Source organism: Lepidochelys kempii, chromosome 16, assembly GCF_965140265.1.
Source record: "Lepidochelys kempii isolate rLepKem1 chromosome 16, rLepKem1.hap2, whole genome shotgun sequence".
NCBI classification, from domain to species: Eukaryota; Metazoa; Chordata; order Testudines; family Cheloniidae; genus Lepidochelys; species Lepidochelys kempii.
In genome coordinates, this window is record NC_133271.1 from 3,938,647 (window position 1) to 3,962,947 (window position 24,301).

The 24,301-nt window shown below is 47.6% G+C and overlaps 2 protein-coding genes across 15 annotated transcripts in view; both read left to right on the forward strand.

Annotated features, from left to right (window-relative positions):
* Nucleotides 1–15,351, forward strand: part of FKBP15 (FKBP prolyl isomerase family member 15) — a 126,562-nt gene extending 111,211 nt beyond the window's left edge. For 13 of the 14 annotated variants that reach the window (XM_073313897.1, XM_073313898.1, XM_073313900.1 and 10 more), the window contains 9 exons: nucleotides 835–971; nucleotides 1,265–1,420; nucleotides 2,247–2,399; nucleotides 5,731–5,823; nucleotides 6,409–6,534; nucleotides 7,386–7,493; nucleotides 8,985–9,730; nucleotides 10,946–11,039; nucleotides 12,740–15,351. In XM_073313897.1, coding sequence (XP_073169998.1) covers nucleotides 835–971; nucleotides 1,265–1,420; nucleotides 2,247–2,399; nucleotides 5,731–5,823; nucleotides 6,409–6,534; nucleotides 7,386–7,493; nucleotides 8,985–9,730; nucleotides 10,946–11,039; nucleotides 12,740–12,817 — 1,691 coding nt within the window. In that variant the 3' untranslated portion in view covers nucleotides 12,818–15,351. The remainder of the gene's footprint in view (nucleotides 1–834; nucleotides 972–1,264; nucleotides 1,421–2,246; nucleotides 2,400–5,730; nucleotides 5,824–6,408; nucleotides 6,535–7,385; nucleotides 7,494–8,984; nucleotides 9,731–10,945; nucleotides 11,040–12,739) is intronic. The other variant, XM_073313894.1, reaches the window with a different exon arrangement.
* Nucleotides 15,352–22,782: 7,431 nt separating this feature from the next.
* LOC140899171 (uncharacterized) lies at nucleotides 22,783–23,983 on the forward strand. The gene has a single exon (XM_073314141.1). It carries the CDS (start codon nucleotides 22,835–22,837, stop codon nucleotides 23,498–23,500), a length of 666 nt encoding a protein of 221 aa, XP_073170242.1. The 5' UTR covers nucleotides 22,783–22,834; the 3' UTR covers nucleotides 23,501–23,983.
* The last annotated feature ends 318 nt before the right edge of the window (nucleotides 23,984–24,301 follow it).

Here is a 24,301-nt window from a genome sequence, read left to right on the forward strand (position 1 = left end):
TTAAGAATCTGACTGGTTTTTAGTGTCCTAAAAACCCAAGGGTCTGGTCTGTGCTCACCTTACCTATCTGCTTGGTAAATTATTCTCAAGCCTCCCCAGAAAAGGGGGGTAAAGCGGTTTGGGGGGATATTTTAGGAAAACAAATACTCCACATGGTCCTTTTCCGAAATCTTTGTCTAACGCACTTGGTGGTGGCAGCAGTACTCATCCAAAAACAAGAAAATTTGTGCCTTAAAGTTTTTAACCTAAGCTGGTAAAAATAAGCTTGGGGGTCTTTCATGCGGGTCCCCACATCTATACCCCAAAGTTCAGAATGTACCCTAACACAGCTATTCATATTTTCCCTAGGATCGGTGTCAAGGATATTTATGCTCTCCTCCCACCCCAGCTCAGGAGTCTCTCAGCATTTATTTTATTAACTTTATTGCCAGCATAGGACAACTCAGTACAGCCCAGTTCGTAGCCAATCACAAGACAGACAGTGAGACCTTTGTAAAAACCAGCTCAAGAGGGGAAGGTGGGACTGGTGCTTTTTCAGCCTTGTATCTTTTGAGCCTTGTTGAAAAATGACAGCTTTTATAATGGTGTTACTGTAATCATTGGTGCTGAGGCCATTACATGGAGGGGAAGGTGTAGAGCAGATGACCTGTTTAAATATTTGGAAATAACCCCCACACAAGAGCTTTGAGTGTTACCATGTCACAGGTTCTAGTTCCCATAGAAACCACTAGACCCTTCTGTGTTCTACTCTTGCTATGAGCTCTAAGTTTTCTCCCACTCAGATTAACCTGAAATATGAAGTGTGGAAACCCACAGTGAGCTGTGTTCTTGCAGAGCTCCAAGAATCCTCAGAAGACATGCAAGCTAAATTCAGAGCTGAGAAGCAGAGCCGCAGGCAATTGGACCTGAAGGTTACGGCGCTGGAAGAAGAGCTTGCAGACCTGAAAGTGGAGAAAGAGAACCTGGAAAAGGTAGGCCCAGGCATCTGCATTTCGGGGGAGATGTACAGTTCCAGCTGTATGCTAGTGTTTCTGCAGACCCACACGAGGCAAGCCAAATTTTGAAAAGGCAACTCTTTCCCTACAAACACCACAGTTTTGGCACATCAGTTCAGGAGTGCACTTACACAGATTTTAAAGTTCCTTGTACGTTAATGATTGTATATAATAGTAATGACAATGAGATTGCCCACAGTGCCCAAGGGGATGAGACACTATCTGGATGCAGTCCAGACCTGTGCTCAGACATACTATCTGCTCTCCAGAATCTTGTTGAGAGGAAAAAGAAATCCCTCTTGGAGAGAAGCCAGGCTGAGGAAGAGATGGATGAGATTCGCAGGTCCTACCAGGAAGAACTGAACAAACTTCGACAGCTCCTGAAAAAGGCACGGACTTCAACTGATCAAGCAGCAGCAGAGCAGGTGAGGAGACCTCCTCCCACTGGATAGGTTTGTGTGAGTTCCAACTGGAAAGCCTGTTGATTATAGATTGCAAATACACATTGGATAAAGCTGCATCAGTTGCTCAATGAAGAAATAGCACCCTGCTTCGCTAAGGGGATTTGTCTCCAGTGCTTCTCCTCTGCTTTGCTGGCCTTTGTTGGCTTTGCCTTTACCTCCTGCTCCAGGATTCTTACCGATGACTCCAAAGAACTACGTAACCCAGGCAGACAGGAAACTATACTAGGTGGGGAGTAAGGAAGGCTCCTAACTTCAAAAGAATGGGCTGTGATTCTGAGTTTGGTCTCCAGCCAGCTGTTATGTGGCTTTGGGGCAACAGGAGCAGCCTCAGTCCTGATGGGTGCAAATCTTGCCTGCTTGGTCTTCCAGAGCAAATGATGCAGTGATCAGAAGATAGCCAAGAGGCGTACACCCTTGTGTCAACAGAGCAGAGCTCCTTTTTAACTGGTCAGAGTGGAGTTGGGGAAGAGTAGAGTTGTTGGTAGAGGGAAGGGTGAATGGGGCTCCATCACTGTTGGGGACCCTTCAAATAGCAACAGCAACTGGTGAAGCAAGGGGCTGCAATCTGAGCCAGCATTAGAGAATTGCCCTCCCATGGAGGATAGAATTGTGCTTTGTGTGAGGAGGAAATGCTGCAGGGATAGAACACCAACCCCAAGATGGCAGAACTAGGTAGGAGAGTTTGCCTTGCTCCGGCCCCACCCCAGAATTCTGTGCTCATAAGAGTGAATGTGACTGTCATGTCTTGGTAGTTCCCTGCTAATCACTTCTATTACTTCATGGGCAGCTGTCACTCATTCAGGCAGAGCTGGAATCCGAGTGGGAAGCAAAATGTGAGCGCATGCTGGTCTCTGCCAAGGAGCAGCACTTACGGCAGTATCAGGAAGTGTGTGAACAGAGAGACTCTCAACAGCAGCGCATCACCCAGCTGGAAGAGAAGGTAGACTGCCCTCCCTTGCTAACCACTTGTCTATACATTCACTTCTCCACCTCCTTCCCACATGCTGTTGTCCTTCGGAAGCAAATGGGAGGGGTGTAGTGGGGAATCTCGTACCCAGGAGTGCTCTGCCACTTTGGTGTGGCTAGTGTTTTCAGTTTCCTGGCTTCTCAGAGAAGATGATGGTTCCCCTCTTAGCTGAAGGATGTGTCTGGATGTTGCCCCCCTTAACTCCTGGGTGGTTGGGATTAACGAGGAGACTGGCTGTTGATGTATTAGCAGGGGTTCTGTATGGGGCAGAGAAGGGGCATGCTGACCTCAGGACAGAACTAGCTAGCGGGAAATGCTGCAGCTGATGTCTACTGAGCATGACAGTTTTTCTGAGGGGAAAGGTCTGATAGATCTGGTGGAAAGGGAATAGTAAAATGCATCTCTACTGCTGATTAAATTAAACATAAAGAACCAAAAAAAGTGCCACCATAGCTAAACAACAAAGTAAAAGAAGCAGTGAGAGGCAAAAGAGCATCCTTTAAAAAAGTGGAAGTTAAATCTTATTGAGGAAAATAGAAAAGAGCATAAACTCTGACAGGTAAAGTGTAAAAGTGTAATTAGAAAGGTCAATAAAGAATGTGAAGAACAGCTAGCCAAAGACTCAAAGTAATAGCAAAAAAAATGGTAAGTACATCAGAAGCAGGAAGCCTGCTAAACAACCAGTGGGGCCATTAGAGGATCAAGATGATAAAGGAGCACTCAGGGACAATAAGGCCATTGCAGAGAAACTAAATGAATTCTTTGCATCGGTCTTCACAACTGAGGGTGTGAGGGAGATTCCCAAACCTGAGCCTTTCTTTTTAGATGACAAATCTGAGGAGATTGAGGTGTCATTAGAGGAGGTTTTGGAACAAATTGATAAATTAAACAGTAATAAGTCACCAGGACCAGATGGTATTCACCCAAGAGTTCTGAAGGAACTCAAATGTGAAATTACAGAACTAACAACTCTGGTATGTAACCTATTATTTAAATCAGCTTCTGTACCAGATGGCTGGAGGATAGCTAATGTGATGCCAAGTTTTTAAAAAGACTCCAGAGGTGATCCCAGCAATTACAGCCCAGTAAGCCTGACTCAGTACCGGGCAAGCTGGTTGAAACTAAAATAAAGAACAGAATTGTCAGACACAGATTAACATCATTTGTTGGGGAAGAGTCAGTGTGCCTTCTGTAAAGGGAAACTATGCCTCATCAATGTACTAGAATTCTTTGAGGGGGTCAACAAGCATGTGGACAGGGGTGATCCAGTGGATACAGTGTACTTAGATGTTCAGAAAGTCTTTGACGAGGTCCCTCACCAAAGACTCTTAAGCAAAGTAAGGGGTCATGGGATAAGAGGGAAGATCCTCTCATGGATTGGTAACTGATTACAAGATAGGAAACAAAGGGTAGGAATAAATGGTCTGTTTCCAGACTGGAGAGACATAAATAGTGGTGTTCGCCAAGGGTCTGTACTGGGACCAGTCCTATTCAACATATTCATAAATGATCTGGAAAAGCGGGTAAACAGTGAGTTGGCAAAATTTGCAGACGATACAAAACTACTCAAGATAGTGTGATGGGGCAAGGCCAGATGGCTATAGAAAAGTAGTGGGAAATAGATATATTAGCTCCAGGCTAAACAAATCCCTGGTACCAGGTTAAGTGAAATGGGAGGTGGTAGAATCTCCTTCCTTAAAGGAAGCTGCTCCAGGTCAATTAAGACACCTGGGACCAAATAAGAACTTTCCAGAAGGCAGGGAAAATGCTAGGTTGATTGGGACACCTGAAGCCAATCAGGGGCTGGCTGAAACTATTTAAAAGCCTCCCAGTCAGTCAGGTGGGTGTGCATGTCAGGAGCTGTGGGAGGAAGTTGCGCTGTTGGAGAGGCTGAGTAGTACACACCATATCAGGCACAAGGAAGGAGGCCCTGAGGTAAGGGTGAAGTGGAGCTTGAGGAAGTGAGGGCTGCTGTGGGGGAAGTAGCCCAGGGAATTGTACATGTCATGTTTCTAAAAGGTCAGCTACCATAGCTGATACTATTAGGGTCCCTGGGCTGGAGCCCAGAGTAGAGGGTGGGACCCCTTTGCCCCCTGATTAATCACTGAGACTGGGAGACAACAGAGACTGTGCAAGGAAGGATAACTTCTCCTCACCTCCCTCGCTGGCTTATGATGAAAATGGCTCAGTAGACTGTGACCCTTTTCTCTAGAGAAAGAAGGGTTACGTGGAGGGTCATTGAGCCTCTGAGGCTAGCAAAATCCTCCAGGAAATTCGGGACCCACGGAGCCAAGGACCGAGCTTTGTCACAATAGTTAAGTCCAAAGCAGACTGTGAAGAGTTACAAAAGGATCTCACAAAACTGGGTGACTAGGGGCAACAAAATTGCAGATGAAATTCAATGTAGATAAAAGGAAAGTAATGCACATTGAAAACATAATCCCAACTATACATATAAAATGATTGGGTCTAAATTAGCTGTAACCACTCAAAAAAGAGATCTTGGAGTCATTGTGGATGGTTGAGTGGATGTTTTCAGAGAATGTGCAGCGGCAGTCAAAGTGAACAGAATGTTGGGAATCATTAAGAAAGGGATAGATAATAAGACAGAAAATATCCTATTGCCTCCATATAAATCCATGGTACGCCCACATCTTGAATACTGTGTGCAGATGTGGTCGCCCCATCTCAAAAAAGATGTATTAGAATTGGAAAAGGTTCAGAAAAGGGCAACAAAAATTATTAGGGGTATGGAACAGCTGCCATATGAGGAGAGATTAATAAAACTGGTACTTTTCAGCTTGGAAAAGAGACGACTAAGGGGGCATATGATAGAAGTCTATAAAATCATGACGGGTGTGGAGAAAGTAAATAGGGAAGTGTTGTTTATTCCTTCACATAACACAAGAACTAGGGGGTCACTAAATGAAATTTAATGGGCAGCAGGTTTTAAAACAAACAAAAGGAAGTATTTCTTCACACAATGCACAGTCAACCTGTGGAACTCTTTACCAGAGGATGTTGTGAAGGCCAAGACTATAACAGGTTCAAAAAAGAACTAGATAAATTGATGGAGGATAGGTCCATCAATGGCTTATGATGGGCAGGGATGGTGTCCCTAGACTGTATTTGGCAGAAGCTGGAAATGGATGAGAGGGAATGGATCACTTGATGATTACCTGTTCTGTTCATTGCCTCTGAAGCACCTGGCATTGACCAAAGGCCCACCTAGTCTTTCTGACAGTGGTCTGACTCAGTATGGCCGTTCTTATGTATGTTCTTATTTTTTGTTTCTTTTTTTCAGCTCTCCACTCTGAAACACTCTAGAAATGTAGAGGAGCAAAAACTCTTTGTGTTTCAGGAGCAGCTGGCGCAACTGGGGCCGATCAATGAGAAGGTAAAGGGTGAACACTGAGGCCAACCCTCACTGATGTATTATCTTGACTGAGGCCACTGATGTTGTCCCATTGGGAGAAGAGGAGAGCTTTGTATTGCTTCCAGTGGCTGATATGGGCCCAGTGACAGGATCCAGCCCTTCTACCAGAGAATGCTGCTGCATAGCATCCCAGTGCAGTCATGCCCCCTCCTTGACATCCCAAGGTTGGGGGAGTCCACAGGCTCTTCCTTCCCAGCATGACTATTATCTTCACAGGGGTGGGGCGATGGTGGCTGTTGCTGGAACAATTCTGAGGGAGTTTTGTAAATGCCTCAGCTAGTGAAATCCTGCATAAAGCTGCTTTAGTCAGGAACAGGAGAAAATTGCAGCTTGTGTGTGTTCTGCCTGTTAGGAGCTCTCTGCAAATTTTAGGCTTTTGTTGTTGGTTTTTTGTTTCTTTGCAAGAGATCTACAAAATCATGGCATTGTGAACAAATGTGCTGCTGTCACTAACCTGTCCTGCTGCAAACTGGGCACAGTAGTAGCAAGATGTGAATGTCAGTGAGGATCTATTGAGCTGCTCTGACTTCCTGTTTCCTTTGACAGTATTCAGTCCTACAGTCCCATGTTGCTGCCCTGAAGGCTCGCTATGAAGAGCGTATCAGGGAGCTGGAGAAGGGTTCTCTACTAGAAAATCAGGAGAGATCTCCGCCTGCAGACGCTACAGAGGAGGTGAGCTGGCCCAGCCAGGGTGGTCTGGTTTACCCTCATCAGAGAAGTTCTCTACTTCATGTCTACCCTGAACTTTTTCCCTAGGTAGGGGGAGAGTTATTTATTAAACACATGGCAGTGCCTTATTCTTTGGGGGAAGCATACCCAGAGGATGAGCTTGTTCCTGTGTAGAGTACTACTCCTATCAGGGGCCTTGGAGGGAAAGATGCAGTGTGACTCCTGGTGTGAAGTCCTGACCCCTCAATACAGATTACTACTCATAGATTCTAAGGTCAGAAGGGACCATTATGATCATCTAGTCCGACCTCCTGCACAACGCAGGCCACAGAATCTCACCCACCCACTCTTACGAAAAAAACTCTCACCTATGTCTGAGCTATTGAAGTCCTCAGATCATGGTTTAAAGATTTCAAGGAGCAGAGAATCCTCCAGCAAGTGACCCGTGCCCCATGCTACAGAGGAAGGTGAAAAACCTCCAAGGCCTCTTCCAATCTGCCCTGGAGGAAAATTCCTTCCCAACCCCAAATATGGCAATAAGCTAAACCCTGAGCATATGGGCAAGACTCACCAGGCAGATACCCAGAAAAGAATTTTCTGTACTACTTAAAGAATGAAAATCCTGGTAGCCACCTCCAGCTCTGGGGTGACGTACCATTTGCACATGACAGTCTCCAGCCCTGGCATGCCAAATGTGAAAGGTGCAGTCTCTTAAAACAGAACTGTGGCCCCTCTTGACCTGACAGTTCGGCTGTATGGAGAAGCCTACAATGTTGGTTTGGTGACCCATTCTTTCTTACATGTTCCAAATGATGCAGATATCATGTTTATATGCTCCTCTTCATTGTTCTCAGGTGAAAAAGATCATGAATGGGGTATTTCAGACTTTGAGGGGTGAATTTGAGCTGGAAGAGTCGTACAGTGGCAAAGCGGTTCTTGGTGTTGTCATGAACACCATCAAGGTACAGTACTGATGGGATACAAACCAGCAACCGTGAGAATGAGTCTTGGGCCAAAAGAACACGTGTACCTCTAGCCGGGGTCTGGAATAGTGTGAAGCTGTGGTTAGTAACCATGATAAAAAGGGTATTATAAAATAATGGGAGGAGATACAACAGTGAGGGACAGTAAAATATGGGAACCTCTTCTCCCAGAGAAACTAGGACAATGCACCTGATATGCTCAACATTCTTGTTGAGCTTTCACAAGGCAGTAGGGGATAGGCTAAATAAGACAAGGATGATTTAATTAGATTTAATATTAAGGGAAACTGGGCACAAGAACTTGGATTATTTCTTTTAGAGGTAAAAATTACCAAGTGCAGCAATGCAAGCTGTCACTGTGGTACTGGAGGAAGTGGATCAGTCAGAATATGGGCATTGGAGGTGGGTACCTAGCTGAGAGGACTGAGTTCATGTTGGCTTTTTGCTGACTTGAATTTAAGAAGTTTGCTCTTGACCTTCCCAATGTACTTTAGAAAGTACACATGGCATTTTTCCAAAACCCAGCTGCCTGCTGTACCCACTCTTCCCTCTCAGATCAACTGGAGAGAAAACAGTTTTCGGTAGAAATTAGACTTTGTCTCTGCCCAGAATCCCCACACACGTAGCAGCCTCAGGATTGTCAGGTTAGGTTTGGGGCTGCAGTAGAACGTTTACACAGCCAGAAGCAAATTGGACAAGTGCTTCCTGTGTTGGCACTTGGGGGTAGGGGAAGCAAGGGTTGGGAGCTGAGAGCATCCAGGATGAGATATGACCTTTGACCTTCAGGACACAACTCAGTCCTGAACATGTCAACAGGTGGGATGCTGAGTATTGGCCTGCGTAGTGGGAGTTGGATGGAGAAAACATGTCCGCTCAGTGGCTGCTTTGTTGGGAGGCTCAGCAGAGAGGGCAAAGTTGAAAGTCTCATCTCCCCAAAGTGCGCTTCCTGGGTTGGTTTCAAGCCCCATTGGCTGGGGGAAGGACGAAGGACTCTGCGCCTGCAGCCTGTGCTGTGTAACTGGACACTGTTGCCTAGTGGCTAGAAACCAGGAGTTAGGAAACGAGTTCTTAATTTCATCTCCCCTCACTTCCAAGAACAGACAGTGACTTGCGGTGTCCCGCCCAGCCTTTGTTTTCCCATTTGCAGGTAATGCAATGCCTGCCTCTTTGGGGATTAGGGCTGCCTGATTCTTTTCTAATCTTCGCTGCAATCTTCTCAGAGTTCAAGTGCAATAGCATTTCTACCTTAGATAGTTGCCTTCTGCAAGAGTGTAGGAAGTTATCTGAAAATGCCTCAGAGGCCCAGCTAATACATGCACCACTCAGGTGCACCTGGCTGGATAATCCTCTTCCATATTAAAGCATCAAGAGACTTTCCTTCCATCAGTGGATCAGCAGCCGTTACAAACAGTCATGGTGGTTTGTATCTCTAGTGATTAACACTCCCTTGCCTTTTCCTTTGTTTTCCAGACTGTAACTCTGCAGCTGCTCAGCAGACAACAGGAGAGGCGAGAGAGCAACAGTGACGAGGAGGAGGAGCCTAGAACTGGAGAGAGGAAACAGGAAAGTCCACCAAAAGTGAAGGAGGACCATAAAGGTGCTGTCCAGTATGGGCCAGCACCAAGCACTGTGTGTCCAACTAAACCAGCAGGTGAGTCTGCTGGTATTGCTACACCTCCCAGATCTCCTGAGGAAGGGCAGAGGACCCAGAACACTACAGCATCAGAAGTGAAGGTGATCCAGGAGATGCATGAAGAGCATATCTTCTCTGAATCGGTTCAGCCAGTAAAGCCCAGCCAAGGGCTGATGGATCCTGAGGAGGATGTAGATTCTGTACTGGCTGAGCAAAGGCAGGCAAGTGCTCCCAGTGGGATAGCTCAGCATGAACGCAGCTTACAAGAAGTAGTATCTGTTCAAGCAGAAAGTCCAGAGCCCTCTATTCTAGACACAAAGCTGGAAGCAGTGGAAGAGGCCATGCCTTCGGAAACCCCAGCTTCAGAGCACAAGGCAGAGGAGCCTGCAGGAGGACTGGAACCCCTGCCTCTGAAAAGTGCAGAGTGGGGGAGTTGTCTGGGAATTCCAGATGCACCCAACTCTGAAATGGGTACTAGCATTTCTGAGTTAACATCTGAGATGGCAGAGAAGGATCCAGCCACCAACCACAAAGCTACAGAACCCCAAGGACTGGCATCTAGCCCCAAGCAGAAGGATTCCAGGTTGGTGGTGGTTGGAGAGTTCTATGGCTACAGTAGTTCCTTTCTCAATTTCCCACTGTTGTGCAGTTGCCCTGCCGCTGGTGGTGGGCTAGTGTGGCCTAAACATCCGGCAGTTGGTGCAGGGCAGTGTGCTAGGTTGGGCTGGCCAGCCAGCTAGGTACTTGTTCAGCGCAAATCTAAACAAGGGTGGCTAAAATACTAGGAGCTGCAGGTGTCCAGTCTAGTGCTGTCTCCCGGGGAGAAACTGAAAAGTGTTAGTATGGCTGAGACCTCCGGGGTAGGTGATTGCAGTGCTGCACTACAAACTGGTTTCAGAGTAACAGCCGTGTTAGTCTGTATTCGCAAAAAGAAAAGGAGTACTTGTGGCACCTTAGAGACTAACCAATTTATTAGAGCATAAGCTTTCGTGAGCTACAGCTCACTTCATCAGATGCATATCGTGGAAACTGCAGCAGACTTTATATATACACAGAGAATATGAACCAATACCTCCTCCCACCCCACTGTCCTGCTGGTAATAGCTTATCTAAAGTGATCATCAGGTGGGCCATTTCCAGCACAAATCCAGGTTTTCTCACCCTCCACCCCCCACACACAAATTCACTCTCCTGCTGGTGATAGCCCATCCAAAGTGACAACTCTTTACACAATGTGCATGACAATCAAGTTGGGCTATTTCCTGCACAAATCCAGGTTTTCTCACATCCCCCCCACCCCCATACACACACAAACTCACTCTCCTGCTGGTAATAGCTCATCCAAACTGACCACTCTTCAAGTTTAAATCCAAGTTAAACCAGAACATCTGGTTTCTGGGGGCGGGGGGTAGGAAAAAACAAGAGGAAACAGGCTACCTTGCATAATGACTTAGCCACTCCAAGTCTCTATTTAAGCCTAAATTAATAGTATCCAAACTACAAACTGGGCAGTCAGTATGATCATTGTCCCTTGTTTCTAGCTGAATCAGTGATTCCATTGCAAAGCTGTTACTACCAGCTAGCTATTGTGAAGTTCCACTCCTGGCAGCCTAAAGGGGAGTCCTGTTACTTTACTATATAAGCCCCAACTAGTTTCACACATCCGTGAGTAGCCTGTTACTACTATACAAACCTGAGTAGTGGGACTAGAGCTTATTCCTAAAGTGCAGGCAAATTGCTCTTGGCTTCCTTTCCCACACTGAGAATTAGATTCTTTTAATTCTCTGTCCTTTTCTAGTCTTGCTGAGAATGACGATGACTTGTTCAAAGTTGCAACCCATAAACCACTAAAGCCTGGAGTTCCACCGGAAGAGGAGGATGAGGAAGAAGTGGTAAGAACTTGGGGTGTGATTCACAAAGTAACTTAGGTGCCTAACTCTGGAGTTCAGGTTTCTATACGCAGCACCACTGCAGTCCACAAAACTAGATCCCTGCACCCTGACCCACACCCAGTTGGACGGGACTACGAGTGTCAGGTTTGGGATGGATGTAAAAACAGCTGGACTCTCTCAGGGCTGGATTGTGAAGGCTCCCCTCCTCCTGCCCATGGGGTGGGTGATGGCAGCTGCATGCCCTGCTCCTGCCATCCTTCCCCACCTCATTGCACTGTGCGCATTGCGGTATGGAGGCGCCAAAGAGTCGCCGCACACCCTGCAGCAGGGCGCAGCAGGTGGAAGGATCAAGGCATGCAGCTGCTGCCCCGCCAGCCGTAGGGGCAGGACGCACTGCAGCAGCCACAACAGTCTAGGTTTGAGGGGAAGTGTCGGGAGGGAGGGATAGCTCGGTGGTTTGAGCACTGGCCTGCTAAACCCAGGCTTGTGAGCTCAATCCTTGAGGGGGCCATTGAGGGATCTGGGGCAAAAATTGGGGGTTGGTCCTGCTTTGAGCAGGGGGTGGGACTAGATGACCTCCTGAGGTCCCTTCCAACCCTGATATTCTATGATTCTAAGAAAACAGCTCGACCCTTGGGGGCTCCAGTCAGGTTGGGTCCAGGTTGGGCCTAAAAGTTAAGGGAAACTCCTGCTTGGCTGTCACCTAACATTGTAGGTGCCTCACCTTCCACTGGAAACGTTCCCTAGACACCCGAGTTCTAGATCCTGGGGTATGTGCACTGCTGCTTCCCTCTAGGCATTCAAGTGCCTGTCTCCCACCTAAGCCTGAGGGCGCTTTGCGAACCAGGGAAGACAGGCTTTGGTCCGCCTAAGTCGAGGCCCATTCCGGTCGGCATGCTCAGAGGCTGCCTGCTGGATTAGGTCTCATACAAAATCCAGGAGGAGGTGGTGTTGGTGCTCAGTGCTTAGAGAATTGCTTGGGGTGTGTGGGAGACCCAAGTTGAATTCCCAGCAGAGAGGGGCGTGGGGGGGAGAAAGCACTTGGACAGGGATCTCCCACCTCTCAGGAGAAGACTCTAACAACAGAGCTGGGGTAGTATGATGTGGGACTCCCGCAGTCTCTCCTGTAGAAGCTATTCCACTGTGGATAACTAATGATGGAGTGATGGAAGCTGTGGGACTGGAGTTGGGATATCCCACCTCCCAGGTGGGTGCTCTGACTGCTGGGCTGTGGAGTCATTCCCACTCTCTCTGGCCCAATGACTATTTTAAATATTTGTTCCACTGGCTGGGGATAATCATCCCGGGGGGTGGGGGGCGGGCAGGGAGTGTGGTCTGGTGATTAGAGCCCCAGCCTGGGAGGTAGGAGGTCCTGGGTCCAGTCCCCTAGCTCTGATCACTTTTTTTATTAGTTATCCACAGTGAAACAGCTTCAGCAGGAGAGAGAGGGAGCCTCACACTGGAATATCCTAGAGCCTAGTTGTTACAGCACTATCCTGGGATGTGGGTGATGCAGGTTCAATTTCCACCCCCTGCCTGTAGGGGAGAAGGAGAGGTCCCTGTTCAAATCTCTTCTCCCCTTGGGCAGGGAGAAGGGAAGTGAACCTGGATCTCCTACATCTGGCCAAAAATGTGCCCACCCCTGCTGTACGGAGACTGAACTCTAATAATCTAACCCTGCTTTCCACTTGGGCTTTCAGAGCATGAAAGGGCACCCTCCCCCAACCCCACTCTTTGGGGATGATGACGATGATGATGACCTGGACTGGCTGGGATGAAGAGCTGGATGTGGCAAGCAAGCCTGTGAGCTTCCCCTTTGGGCACATTGCCTCCTCTCAAGCGTATTTTGGACTTACCAGCTGCATTTCCTTGGGATGTAAATCGAACAGGCTTGGGACTCTCCAAAGTCCCACGGTTGCAAGTTAACTGGGGCTGTCAGCAAGTGACAGCACTGCTGGGCAGTTGGGCCCAATCTCGCTGGCATGATCAGCTAGCCCAGTTTATGGGCAAGTTTAAGCAGCCAGCCACTCATCCTGCATGTTCCTGTCGCTGTCCTTTTGTGTGAGCCATCAATTTGTTAATCTGAAATTCTGATGCAAGTATGAATTTTGTAACCAGTTCTGGAATAAGCAAGTCTTGCAGGATTCTGCATCAGATACAGTGACGAAAACGGGGCAGAGAAAATTGCTCCTTTCCCAGTACAATTGATACTAAAACAACAAATATAGAATTCCAAAGATCTGTGGGATGTCAGATTAACCCTTCACTAGAAACGCTTCTGGATCCACCTGCAGGGCTTCACATCCGGCCATCACAAACATGCTCACCAAGCAGTTAGATGCCAATTGAAAGTACATGGAGTAGGTTACTATGGAGACTTCTAATCCGAGTATTTCCTGCTCACGCACATGCCTTGTGGAAACTGAAGGAGTTGAGGTAACATAGGCGTTGAGTGTTGAACACTGAGCTGTAGAAAGCAATCTGTGGTGCTACCTGAGCCAAGGGCTACTCTGCAAAGGCTGTCAATGCATCACAGCTCTATGGAGCTCTGATGGGCTGAGACCGGAGTGCCAGGAGAACGAATACTCTGTTAAATATGGACCTGCAGCTTCTAGTAAGTGCTTTAAAGACTCCTCTAGTGTTTCCCTTTGTGAGAAGCTAAATCCCTTTACCCTCCCTCACTAAAATGAGTGACACTGAAGGGTTATAGTATGTTCATGTGTATACAGTATGTTCTTAATGTGTGTGCCCGCACATCCTGTAAAACTAATTCACAATCCCCTGCCAATGGAGGCACCATGCTGGCTGAGTGTAGGACCAAGAGTGAGACTGAGCTTGCCTTTCTCCTAGCCCCTCTGCCTATTGTGAACCTTCATGCTTTTAGGGCTGAGCTGTCCCACTAGCCTGTCCAAACCACAAGCCGAAAAGCCTGCAGAAGAGGCAGCCTGTTGCTTACTAAGTGTACAGGTGCAGTGAAACAGAACAATTTGCAGCTCCCATTGACCATTTAACTGTGTATGGCACTTGGCAGCAGTGCAGTTCTGATTATGATAAATATCTGCACAACAAAACTTTTTGCCTCCTACTCACTGCAAAGTCTGACTCCGTGAAACCATTGTGTCCCACAACCCCTGGCTGTTAGCACTCCCCACCAGTCCCACAAAAGGCGCAGTCTGGTCACCACACAGTCTGCTCACACCCACGTCCGTACTTCATTCGCATCATATATGTCCATCTCTGATGCAGGTTAGATCATGTGAGGCTGCACTTTGCCATTGGCAATAGAAACCTCACAATAACAGCACTACAGACAACAAGATGTTAGTGGGCTCCCTGTCCAGACAGAGGAGGGAGTTACTCTGGGCAGTCATTTGCCAGTCTGCTGTGCCTTTTTTCTCTGCTGCTAAACGTGGCAGGATTGTAGTATAAACTAGAACTCCTTAAATTAAAGGGGCACTATTAAATTATAGATGAGGATGTATATATCTTAACTTGCTTATTCAGGACACCATAGGTTATTGGAACAGAATTTGTAAATCCAATTTTCATTCTTTGTGCTCTATTTACTTTTCACTCAGCTGTAAAGTTTGTCTTATTTATGTTCATTTTCTAGTCATTTCACTTCCAGGGTCTCTCCTGTACACAATCCTGCAGCATTTTGAGTTGCAAATATTGCACATGAGGGGAGGGAATAAATTGCTTTTAAAAACAAACACTTCCACTTAAATTATAATAGCATAATGGAAACTGTTTAGATCTGTTCTAGGTTCTGTGAACACTTTTACAAAAAATACCTTGAGAAAAATTTGCAAGTGTTCCATTAAATATAGAATAACTTATTTTAACTCAGGCAGTGCAGAGTACAAACTTGATTGACAGCAGTGACTCAATACCCAAGGGCTGCTTTGCTTTAGTGAATAAAAATGGAATAAGTAGCCAAATTTAACTAAAAATATGAGAAGGACTAACTTCTGTGAACCAGCCAATGTACTGAAGTGTAAACACTTGTTTCACATAAGTCCTCTAGCTTGGGGTAGAGCACCTTGCTCTCAAGTAGAAGCTATCTAAAGTCAAAGTATGGAATAAATGTGTAAGAGCAAAGGGATTAACACATGTAAACCAGGTTTTCCAGAAGTCCCCCTTCATTGTGATGGTCTCTGTGTATCTGTCCTTTAAGTGTGATCTTTGGAATCAACATGTCTGTGGAAACTGTCCCCCACTGGAAACACCACTAACTGTATGACAAATGCTATGTCTTTGTCTCCTATACAGATTTGATAAAACCTAAAAAATAAAAGTGCAATTAAACAAATCTATTTCTGGATCATACTATCTTTAATTCCTGCTTTTAATGTACATGTCTGCAAAGCTCACCAAGCTTAGTTGTAAATCCAAACAACTCATTTTATTCATTCCTTGTCCAATTTCCATGAAATTCCTGTCCAAAAGGAGCAATGGGCTCCCAACAGGAGGCCTGTTGAGGTGATCCAGGGTTTTTTAGGAGGTCTCTCCAGAAAGGTGAGTAGAGCCTGTATGATTAGCCCCAGAATCAGGAAGTAACTGAGATGCTACAACATCCTTTGCAATTCCACAGAGCTCAGCATAATTGTTGCTCATCTTAACAGGCCAAGTGAATTCTTCCGTTGACTTTGCTGCTGCCTTTTGAGGGTGTGAACTAATTACACCAATGGGAAAAACACACTCACTCACACTCTCTCTCTCTCCACTTCTTCGCCCAAGAGCCCACCCTCTTGTCGCCTCTTCTCTTCCCCGAACATGCCCTGTCCCCACTCTTCCCTCTCCCTGCCAGTACCTCTTGCATGCCGTAGAACAGCTGATCGTGGGGGACGTGAGGCACTGAGAGGGAGGGCGGACTTAGCTGCTAAACACCCACTTTTTTTTCCATCAGTGCTCCAGACCTGGATGGATTCAGCGCCTATGACAGTAACATGGCTGCATCCCTGTAGCTGTGCCTCAGTGCTATAGACATAACCTCAGGCTTATAGATCACTAGATCACTAGACCAGAAGGGACCACTGTGATCATCTACTCTGATTTCCAGTATAACAGACCATAGACCTGCCCTGAAATAATTCCTGTTTGAACCTTGGTATGTTTCTTAAAACCACCTAGTCTTAATTTTAAAACTGCCAGTGTTGGAGAAACCACCACAATCCTTGGTAAAGCGCTCCAATGGCTTAATTACCCTCCCTTTTACAAATACTATGCCTTATTTCCAGTCTGAATTAATCCAGCTTCAACATCAACTTTGTCTGCCAGATCAAACACATCACATTTTTTGTTCCCTATGTAGGTACTTACAGACTGTGATCAAGTCACCCCTTAGCTTTTTTGTTGTTAGAACTCATTGAGTCTGACATGTTTTCTAATCCCTTAATCATTCTCACAGCTATTCTCTGAAGCTTTCCAATGTTATCAAATTGCAGACAGCAGAACTGGCCACAGTATTCCAGTAGTTGTCACAGAAATACTAAAACCTCCCTTTGCTATCCGAGATTCCCGTGTCTCGGGGAGCTTATGTTCCACCATGACTCCCAAATCTGTTTGTCACTGCTTCCCAGGAGAGTCCGCCACCCTGTCGCTATGACCTGCATTCATCATTCCTAGCACCTAGCCAGTGTACGACACCAGCATTCCTGTGCTACTGAAGCATCGCTCGTGGAAAGAAGGTCTCCAGCTGAGGGTAATGCTACCTAGCTGTGAGCTGTAGATGGGTGCAGTTTCTCCATTTGGCTACTGTGCCGTATATATGAAGCTCTTTTTACCCAGGCCCCCTTTCCAACCAAAATTAGAATAGCAGAGAGATTCCAAGATCCAGCTGCTTTGCCAAGGCCACTGAGAGAGTTGAACGCTTAGCTCCTGGTTTCCAAGGCCAAAGCATGAGCTCCAGAGTCAGGTGGAAAGCTCTCTGCTACAAGTGTGGGGCATGTCCTCATGTGTGAGATGGTGGCCGCCGTGACGAGGGCAGCATGTAATACCCCAAAATGAGCGCTGGAGCATGCCCAAGACTTTTCTGCAGTAGCAGAGAAGCTTTTGTCTTGTGCTGAATGGCCAAGCGGTTATGGAGATGGACGTGAACCCCCAGGGTGTGAAGCTATTGGGGAGCTGACACCCAGTTAAGCACCAGCAACTCTCACTGGAGGCAAGGGAGTAACTCCTGAGTACCCTGAGAACTGTCACAGCCCCATGTAACTGAAGCTCTTTTCATCCACCCCCTCCCATTATTGCCAAGGTGACATTAGAAGAGGAAAATGATTCTAAGAACAGTGACTTTGCCAAGACCCTGGCAAGATTTGGCCTCACACCCCCTGACTTATGAGACCAGTGTGCTAAGCCCTGAGTGTCAAACCTATCTGCCCCAAGTGTGTGTTATGATCTTTACACATGAGATTGTGGCTTTAGAGCCCAGGGAAGCATGTTATTACTGAAGGCAAGAGTGCAGGAGCATGCCAAAGAGCATTCTGTTGGAATGGAGACGTCTTCTTTTAGTGTTCACCACCTTTAGCACTAGGCCATTCTGTTTACTCAAGTCCCAGTGGACATGTGCCTCTGTGGGTTCAAGGCCACTTCTGACTGCCCTGTATAGGGTTGTTGCTGCTTCCTTTTTAACAATTCGTACAAGAATTCTTCACAATACTGCTTCCCTTTAACACAGACCCCTCCCCCAGAAACACCATCACCCTCAGGGGATAACCTCTCTCCCTAGAAACTGCTGATTTGCCAAGGCCCCTGGGAGATTTGAACTTATGACCGCTGCTTTGTAAGATTAATGCACCAACCTCCTAAACGACAGAGTCAGGCCTGGTGTTAGGCCCTCATGCAACCATAGGTGACATTGTGCCCGCAATGGCCACGTGGGGGTGGACACAAACAGAGCTGGGTCAGAGACATCCCAGGAAGTTGCTGTTTTGCTGCGAGAACCTTCATGGAGTCAAGCAGGACGGCCACAGTTACAGTGTTGGCCTTAAGTTCCAATAGGCACATGTCTATGTACAACTACATGGGAGAAGAGATGTTGCATCTGAGTTTGACTTATAACTGTCCTATGAATCTGCTCCACATCCCATCACGTAGGACTGTGGATTTTTAAGTCCACGTCACTGGAGTCCATCAAAGAAGGAAGCCATATTGATTAAAGAAATAACCTGCTTTCAAGGAGAAGTGAAAGCAGACAGATCTATATAACAAAGGGAAGTTGACAGCAATGAACATCATAAACTAGAAGCTAGGAATTGTAGAAAATTGATAAATTAAGCAAAAAGAAATCTATGACTAACAGAGTTAAGCACAAGAAGAGTTTTTAAAATGTTAGGAACAAAAAGAATCCTAACAATGATATTAGTCCATTACTAGATGGAAATGGCAGAATTATCAAAAATAATGAAGAAAAAGCAGATGTTTTAAAACAAACAAAAAAACCTCTGGTCTCTGTTTGGGCGGGGCAGAAAAACAGCTGATGAAGCCATAGCCTGTAACACTTTCCATTCCAGGCGTATCTCAGAAGGATGTTAAATAGCAACTACTACTATTAGACATTTTTAAATCAGCAGATCCAGATAACTTGCATCCAAGAGTTTTAAAAGAGCTGGCTGATGAGCTCACTGGACTATAAATGCAGATTTTCAATAAGCCTTGGAACACTGGGGCCGTTTCAAAAGACTGGAAGGAAGCTAATGCGCTAATACTTAAAAAGCGTAAATGGGATGACCCAGCTAATTACTGGTCTGTCAGGCTGACATGGAATTCTTCTCTTGACCTAGCTACTGCCTCTCGAAGAGGTGGATTAACTACAGCAACAGAAGAGTGGAAGCTGTGTCACTGTAGCATTTTTAGTGTAGACATATGTCGAGTATTTTAATATGAGTAAATGTAAATGTCTACATCTAGGGACAAATAATGTAGGCCACACTTACATGGGGGACAGGATGGGGGACATGATCTTGGGAAGAAGTTACTCTGGAAAAAGTTTTGAAGGTCACAGTGGATAATCAGCTGAACATGATCTCCCAGTGTGCTGCTGTGGCCAAAAGGGCTAATGCAGTTTTTGGATCCATAAACAGGGAAATCAAGTAAGGGTAAAGAGGTTATTTTACCTCTGTGTTTGGCACTGGTGTGACTGCTGCTGGAATACTGTGTCCAGTTCTGTTGTCCACAATTCAAGAATGGCATTTTGGTTGATAAAGTGAATAGGGTTCAGAGAAGAGCCAAGAGAAAGATACCTGCCTTATAGTGATAGACTCAAGGAGCTCAGTCTATTTAGTTTAATAATGAGGTGTGTGTATAGAGGGCAATATATAGGAAAATTAATCTGAATTAACAAAAGGAGTGAATTTGAAGTAGATTAGTTAAACCCTTGTGTGAACTTCCAGAGTCTATTAAACTAAATTAAGCTGTTTTAATTATGAATAACAGTGTCTGCACAGGGATTTAATGTGGAGTAACCAATCCACTTCAAATTCACACCTTCAATTAATTTGGATTAACTATCCAGGGAGTCCCTGTATAGACAAATCCAAAAACAAGTTTAAGGAGTGGCTTGATCACAGGTTAGAAGGAGAACAAAAATTTGGATAATGGGCTCTGCAGTCTAGCAGACAAATGTGTAAGAAGATCCAGTGACTGGATATTGAAACTAGAATGAATCATAGAATATCAGGGTTGGAAGGGACCACAGGAGGTCATCTAGTCCAACCCCCTGCTCAAAGCAAGACCTAATCCCCAACCAAAACATCCCAGCCAGGGCTTTGTCAAGCCTGACCTTAAAAACCTCCAAGGAAGGAGATTCCACCACCTCCCTAGGTAACTCATTCCAGTGCTTCACCACCCTCCTAGTGAAAAGATTTTTCCTAATATCCAACCTAAACCTCCCCCACTGCAACTTGAGACCATTACTCTTGTTCTAGCATCTGGTACCACTGAGAACAGTCTAGATCCATCCTCTTTGGAACTGCCTTTCAGGTAGTTGAAAGCAGCTATCAAATCCCCCCTCATTCTTCTCTTCTGCAGACTAAATAATCCCAATTCCCTCATCCTCTCCTCATAAATCATGTGTTCTAGTCCCCTAATCATTTTTGTTACCCTCTGCTGGACTCCCTCCAATTTTTCCACATCCTTCTTGTAGTGTGGGGCCCAAAACTGGACACACTACTCCAGATGAGTCCTCACCAATGTCAAATAGAGGGGAATGATCAAGTCCCTCAATCTGCTGGCAATGCTCCTACTTATGAAGCCAAAAATGCCATTAGCCGCCTTGGCAACAAGGGCACGCTGTTGACTCATATCCAGCTTCTCATCCACTGTAACCCCTAGGTCCTTTTCTGCAGAACTGCTGCCGAGCCATTCGGTCCCTAATCTGTAGCGGTGCATGGGATTCTTCCGTCCTAAGTGCAGGACTCTGCACTTGTCCTTGTTGAACCTCATCAGATTTCTTTTGGCCCAATCCTCCAATTTGGCTAGGGCCCTCTGTATCCTATCCCTGCCCTCCAGCGTATCTACCACTCCTCCCAGTTTAGTACCATCCGCAAACTTGCTGAGGGTGCAATCCACACCATCCTCCAGATCATTTATGAAGATATTGAACAAAACCAGCCCCAGGACCGACCCTTGGGGCACTCTGCTTGATACCGGCTGCCAACTAGACATGGAGCCATTGATCATTACCCGTTGAGCCCAACAATCTAGCCAGCTTTCTAGCCACCTTATAGTCCATTCATCCAGCCCATACTTCTTTAACTTGCTGGCAAAGACTAGACAAAGTCAGATTGGAAATAACGCACAAATGTTTATCAATGAAGGTAATTACCCATTGGGATACTTTACCAAGAGTTGTGGAGGATTCTCGATGAGTGGCAATTTCTAAATCAATACTGGAAGTTTTTCTAAAAGATCTGCTCTAGCACAAACAGAAAGTAGTTAAGGGAAGTCCTATGGCCTGTGCATAATGATCACACTGGTCCCTTCTGGCCTTGGAATCACTCAGTCAGGGTAGGGAATGTCACCTGTTCAGAGGAGACAGACACCAGGATGTCCACTCTCTAAGGTCATGTCTTCATAAGAGTGAAAAGGCAGGTGTTGGGGACACTGGGCATGGCCACTAGGTAACTCGAGGGGATGGAAGACCATGAGTGTCGATGAAGCCCCCTCGCACTAGGCCCAAGTGTCCTTGGCTCCCCCACCCGGAGGCACTCGCAGCAGTCATGCTGGGGGATTTCGCAACAATATGTTGCAGAGTCAGACTGCCTGAAACTAAACAAGGCCAACCATGGCAGATATGGCAGAACAATACTTAACAAAGCAGCTTTATATCTATAGTTTAATATATGGTACAGAGAACAAGGGAACTAGCTGGTATCTGGATTGGCTGGCTATATGGATACTTAGGGCAGCTTGCTATTGGATAAGTATGCTGAAGAAAGGATGTATAAAAAGCCTGTGTAACTTCCTGCTCTGTGTGCAGGATTTGAGATTCTGTTCTCCCTGTAGCATATTAAAGCTTCAAATAAACTTTTCTGCTTCTCCACCCCGTTGTGATTATTGGGTGATGCACACCGGGCAACGAACCTTGCTGCTGTTCGCCTCTGGCACTCTGAGCCAGCAACACAGGGGTTTTTAATCAAGTTAGCTAATGACTCACAATAGTGCTCAGCACTGCCTGCAGAGGTAGTTAAAGGGGTGGTTCAAAACCAGGTTAGCACATTGACTATAGAAATAAAAGCCCAAGCTTAAACGTGGGGACGAAAAATCCCAGGAGGGGCAGGGCTTGGCACCATCTGTGCAGCTCCTGAAAGGAAAGTCCTGACAGCCCTGGAGGAGACAATTTAGCAGACAGCCTCTGCTGGTGATCAGGACTCTAATTAGCGATTGCTATTCATAAGGGGGGAGGGATAGCTCAGTGGTTTGAGCATTAGCCTGCTAAACCCAGGGTTGTGAGTTCAATCCTTGAGGGGGCCATTTAGAGATCTGGGGCAAACATTGGGGATTGGTCCTGCTTTGAGCAGGGGGTTGGACGAGATGACCTCCTGAGGTCCCTTCCAACTCTGAGATTCTATGATTCCAAGTTGCTGCCCTGTTCTTTAACTATTGACACAGTGAGCTCCTAGGGCTAGTGCCTGGGGCTGCTGTGTGCTGACTCAGCATGCTAGAAAGCAATAGCTGAGGAAAGACCTGTACTGGTCAAATGCCTCTTGCTCTGCCTTTGGGACAGGACCCAAATTGGACCAAATGTCCTTGGAGGGAGGCACGTTCCAGCAATTCCAAAGTAGGAAGGCATTTGTACTCCTTGCTGTTAACAGTGGGACTGGAGACAGTTACCAGGGGTGTGGGAAACAACTCCTTCCAGCCACGGGCCTCTAACCACACCAGGGATCTGATTACATTTGTTGGTCAGCACTTTCCTCTTGAGGGCTGCTGGGCCATGGGCTGCTCCCATCCCCAGGAGTCAGGGCAGACTGTGGCCCCTGCTAAGGAGGAGAGGCACCAAACATGCCAGCCACTGCTCTTAACAGATCATCAATTAGTGATTAAAGTTCAACCAGGGTGTGGCCTGGCTAAGCCAGTAACCAGCCATTCTCGTTCCCAGCCTTTATCTCAGTGCAAGCAGCGCCCCGCAGTGCGACACTCCCCAGGCCGAGTGCTGGCCTGTTACTCAGTGACTACGGTGCAGCCAGCCACGAGGTTGAAGGCTACAAAAGCAGACTGCTCCTGCTGGGCTCAGAAATCACTGCTGGAGCCCTGCTACTTCCCAAGGCAGCAGGTCCCACCCCAGCCCAGGCCTCATGGCGCCGGCTCCGGCTGACGTCCCGCTGGACGTGTGTGCCAGGGAATGTGGGATTTGCTACGAGGCCTACAAAGCCGCTTCCCAGGGGCGGGTGCCCAAGCTGCTGCTGTGCCAGCACTCGCTGTGCCTCGCCTGCCTCAGGAAGCTGGTCTGCCAGGCCCGGGCCATCTCCTCTGTGGTCTGCCCCTTCTGCAGGACGGTGACCCTGGTGCCCGAGCAGGGGCTGCAGGCCCTGCAGAACGACGAGGACATTCTGCGGGAAGCGTCGGCCCTGGGCAGCCCCAGGGTCCTGGCGGGGGCCAGCTCGGCCCCAGGGGAGGAGGAGAGGGAGGACGAGGCAGCCCCCAGCGCCTCGGAGTACTCCACAAGCGACTCCTCTCTCTCCCTGGACGTGGAGTTTAACTACGTGACCCATTCGTCCATCTTCACCATAAGCAGCGTGGTCTCCCCGTATGGCTTGGCGGGGCCGGGCAGCCCCAGGGCCTGGAGCGGTCTCCGTGTGCAGGAGGTGCAGAACACCTTCTTGGTGAGGCTCCCGGGCCCAGCGGCACCCGCGGATGCTCAACCACCCATCTCCTCAGTGGAGAATCTGCGCCTGTGCTTCGCCATGGGCATCCTCATCCTCGTCATCTCCGTCTTCTTCCTGCTGGTCTTCCTGAAGTAGGCCAGGACCTGGGGGTGCAGCCGGAGGGGCGGCCGGAACCGGCTCAGGACAGAACTGACCCAGTAGCCACGGGGGCCCAGGGCCAGGCTGCTGATGGAGCAGTGGGGAGAGGCCTTTTCAGATGGATCAGCTGAGCTCTGACCTGGGACCCCTGCAGGAGCCCAAACGCGGCAGCCTCCACCCAGAGCCTTGCTGAGCCACGTGCATGGTGTCCTTAGTGGTGGGGACGCAAGGTGGGCTGAGCATGGGTGCCAGGGGAATCCCCTACAACTATCCAGCACAAGCCCTAACATGAATATTTGTGTTACGAACAGAAGTGACAGAAGCTGGCGCAGGCTGTGTATGTGGTGGGGTGCCAGGCATTGGGGGGCTCCCTGGGCTTGGAACAATCTGGTGAGGCCCCTCTGGTGGTCATTGAGAGCAAGGCAGTAAGAGTCTGTGGAAAGAGGAAATAAAGGCAGCTTCCCACTCACCCCCACCCTGGCGTGCTGGGTCTCTGTGAGCGCCACATGGGGCAGAACAGGACCCGCTAATGAGCCAAGGGAGCCCGGCCCACTCCTGCAAACAGGGAAAGGGAACCTGGAGCAGCAAAGCCTCCAGCCCAGCCGGAAAACTGCCAGTACCAGGCCTGCAGCCCTGCCCTGGGCTTCGCCTTTAAGCTGCAGCGTCCCTGCAATGGGCTTATCCCTCCTCCCTCTCCACTTTCGGATAAGCCTTAAGGGAAGGCCCTGCCTGCAGCTGCTGGGACAGAGCGCTTCTAGGGGACCCTGTGTGTGGGAGGGAGATGGGGGCCTGCCTGCC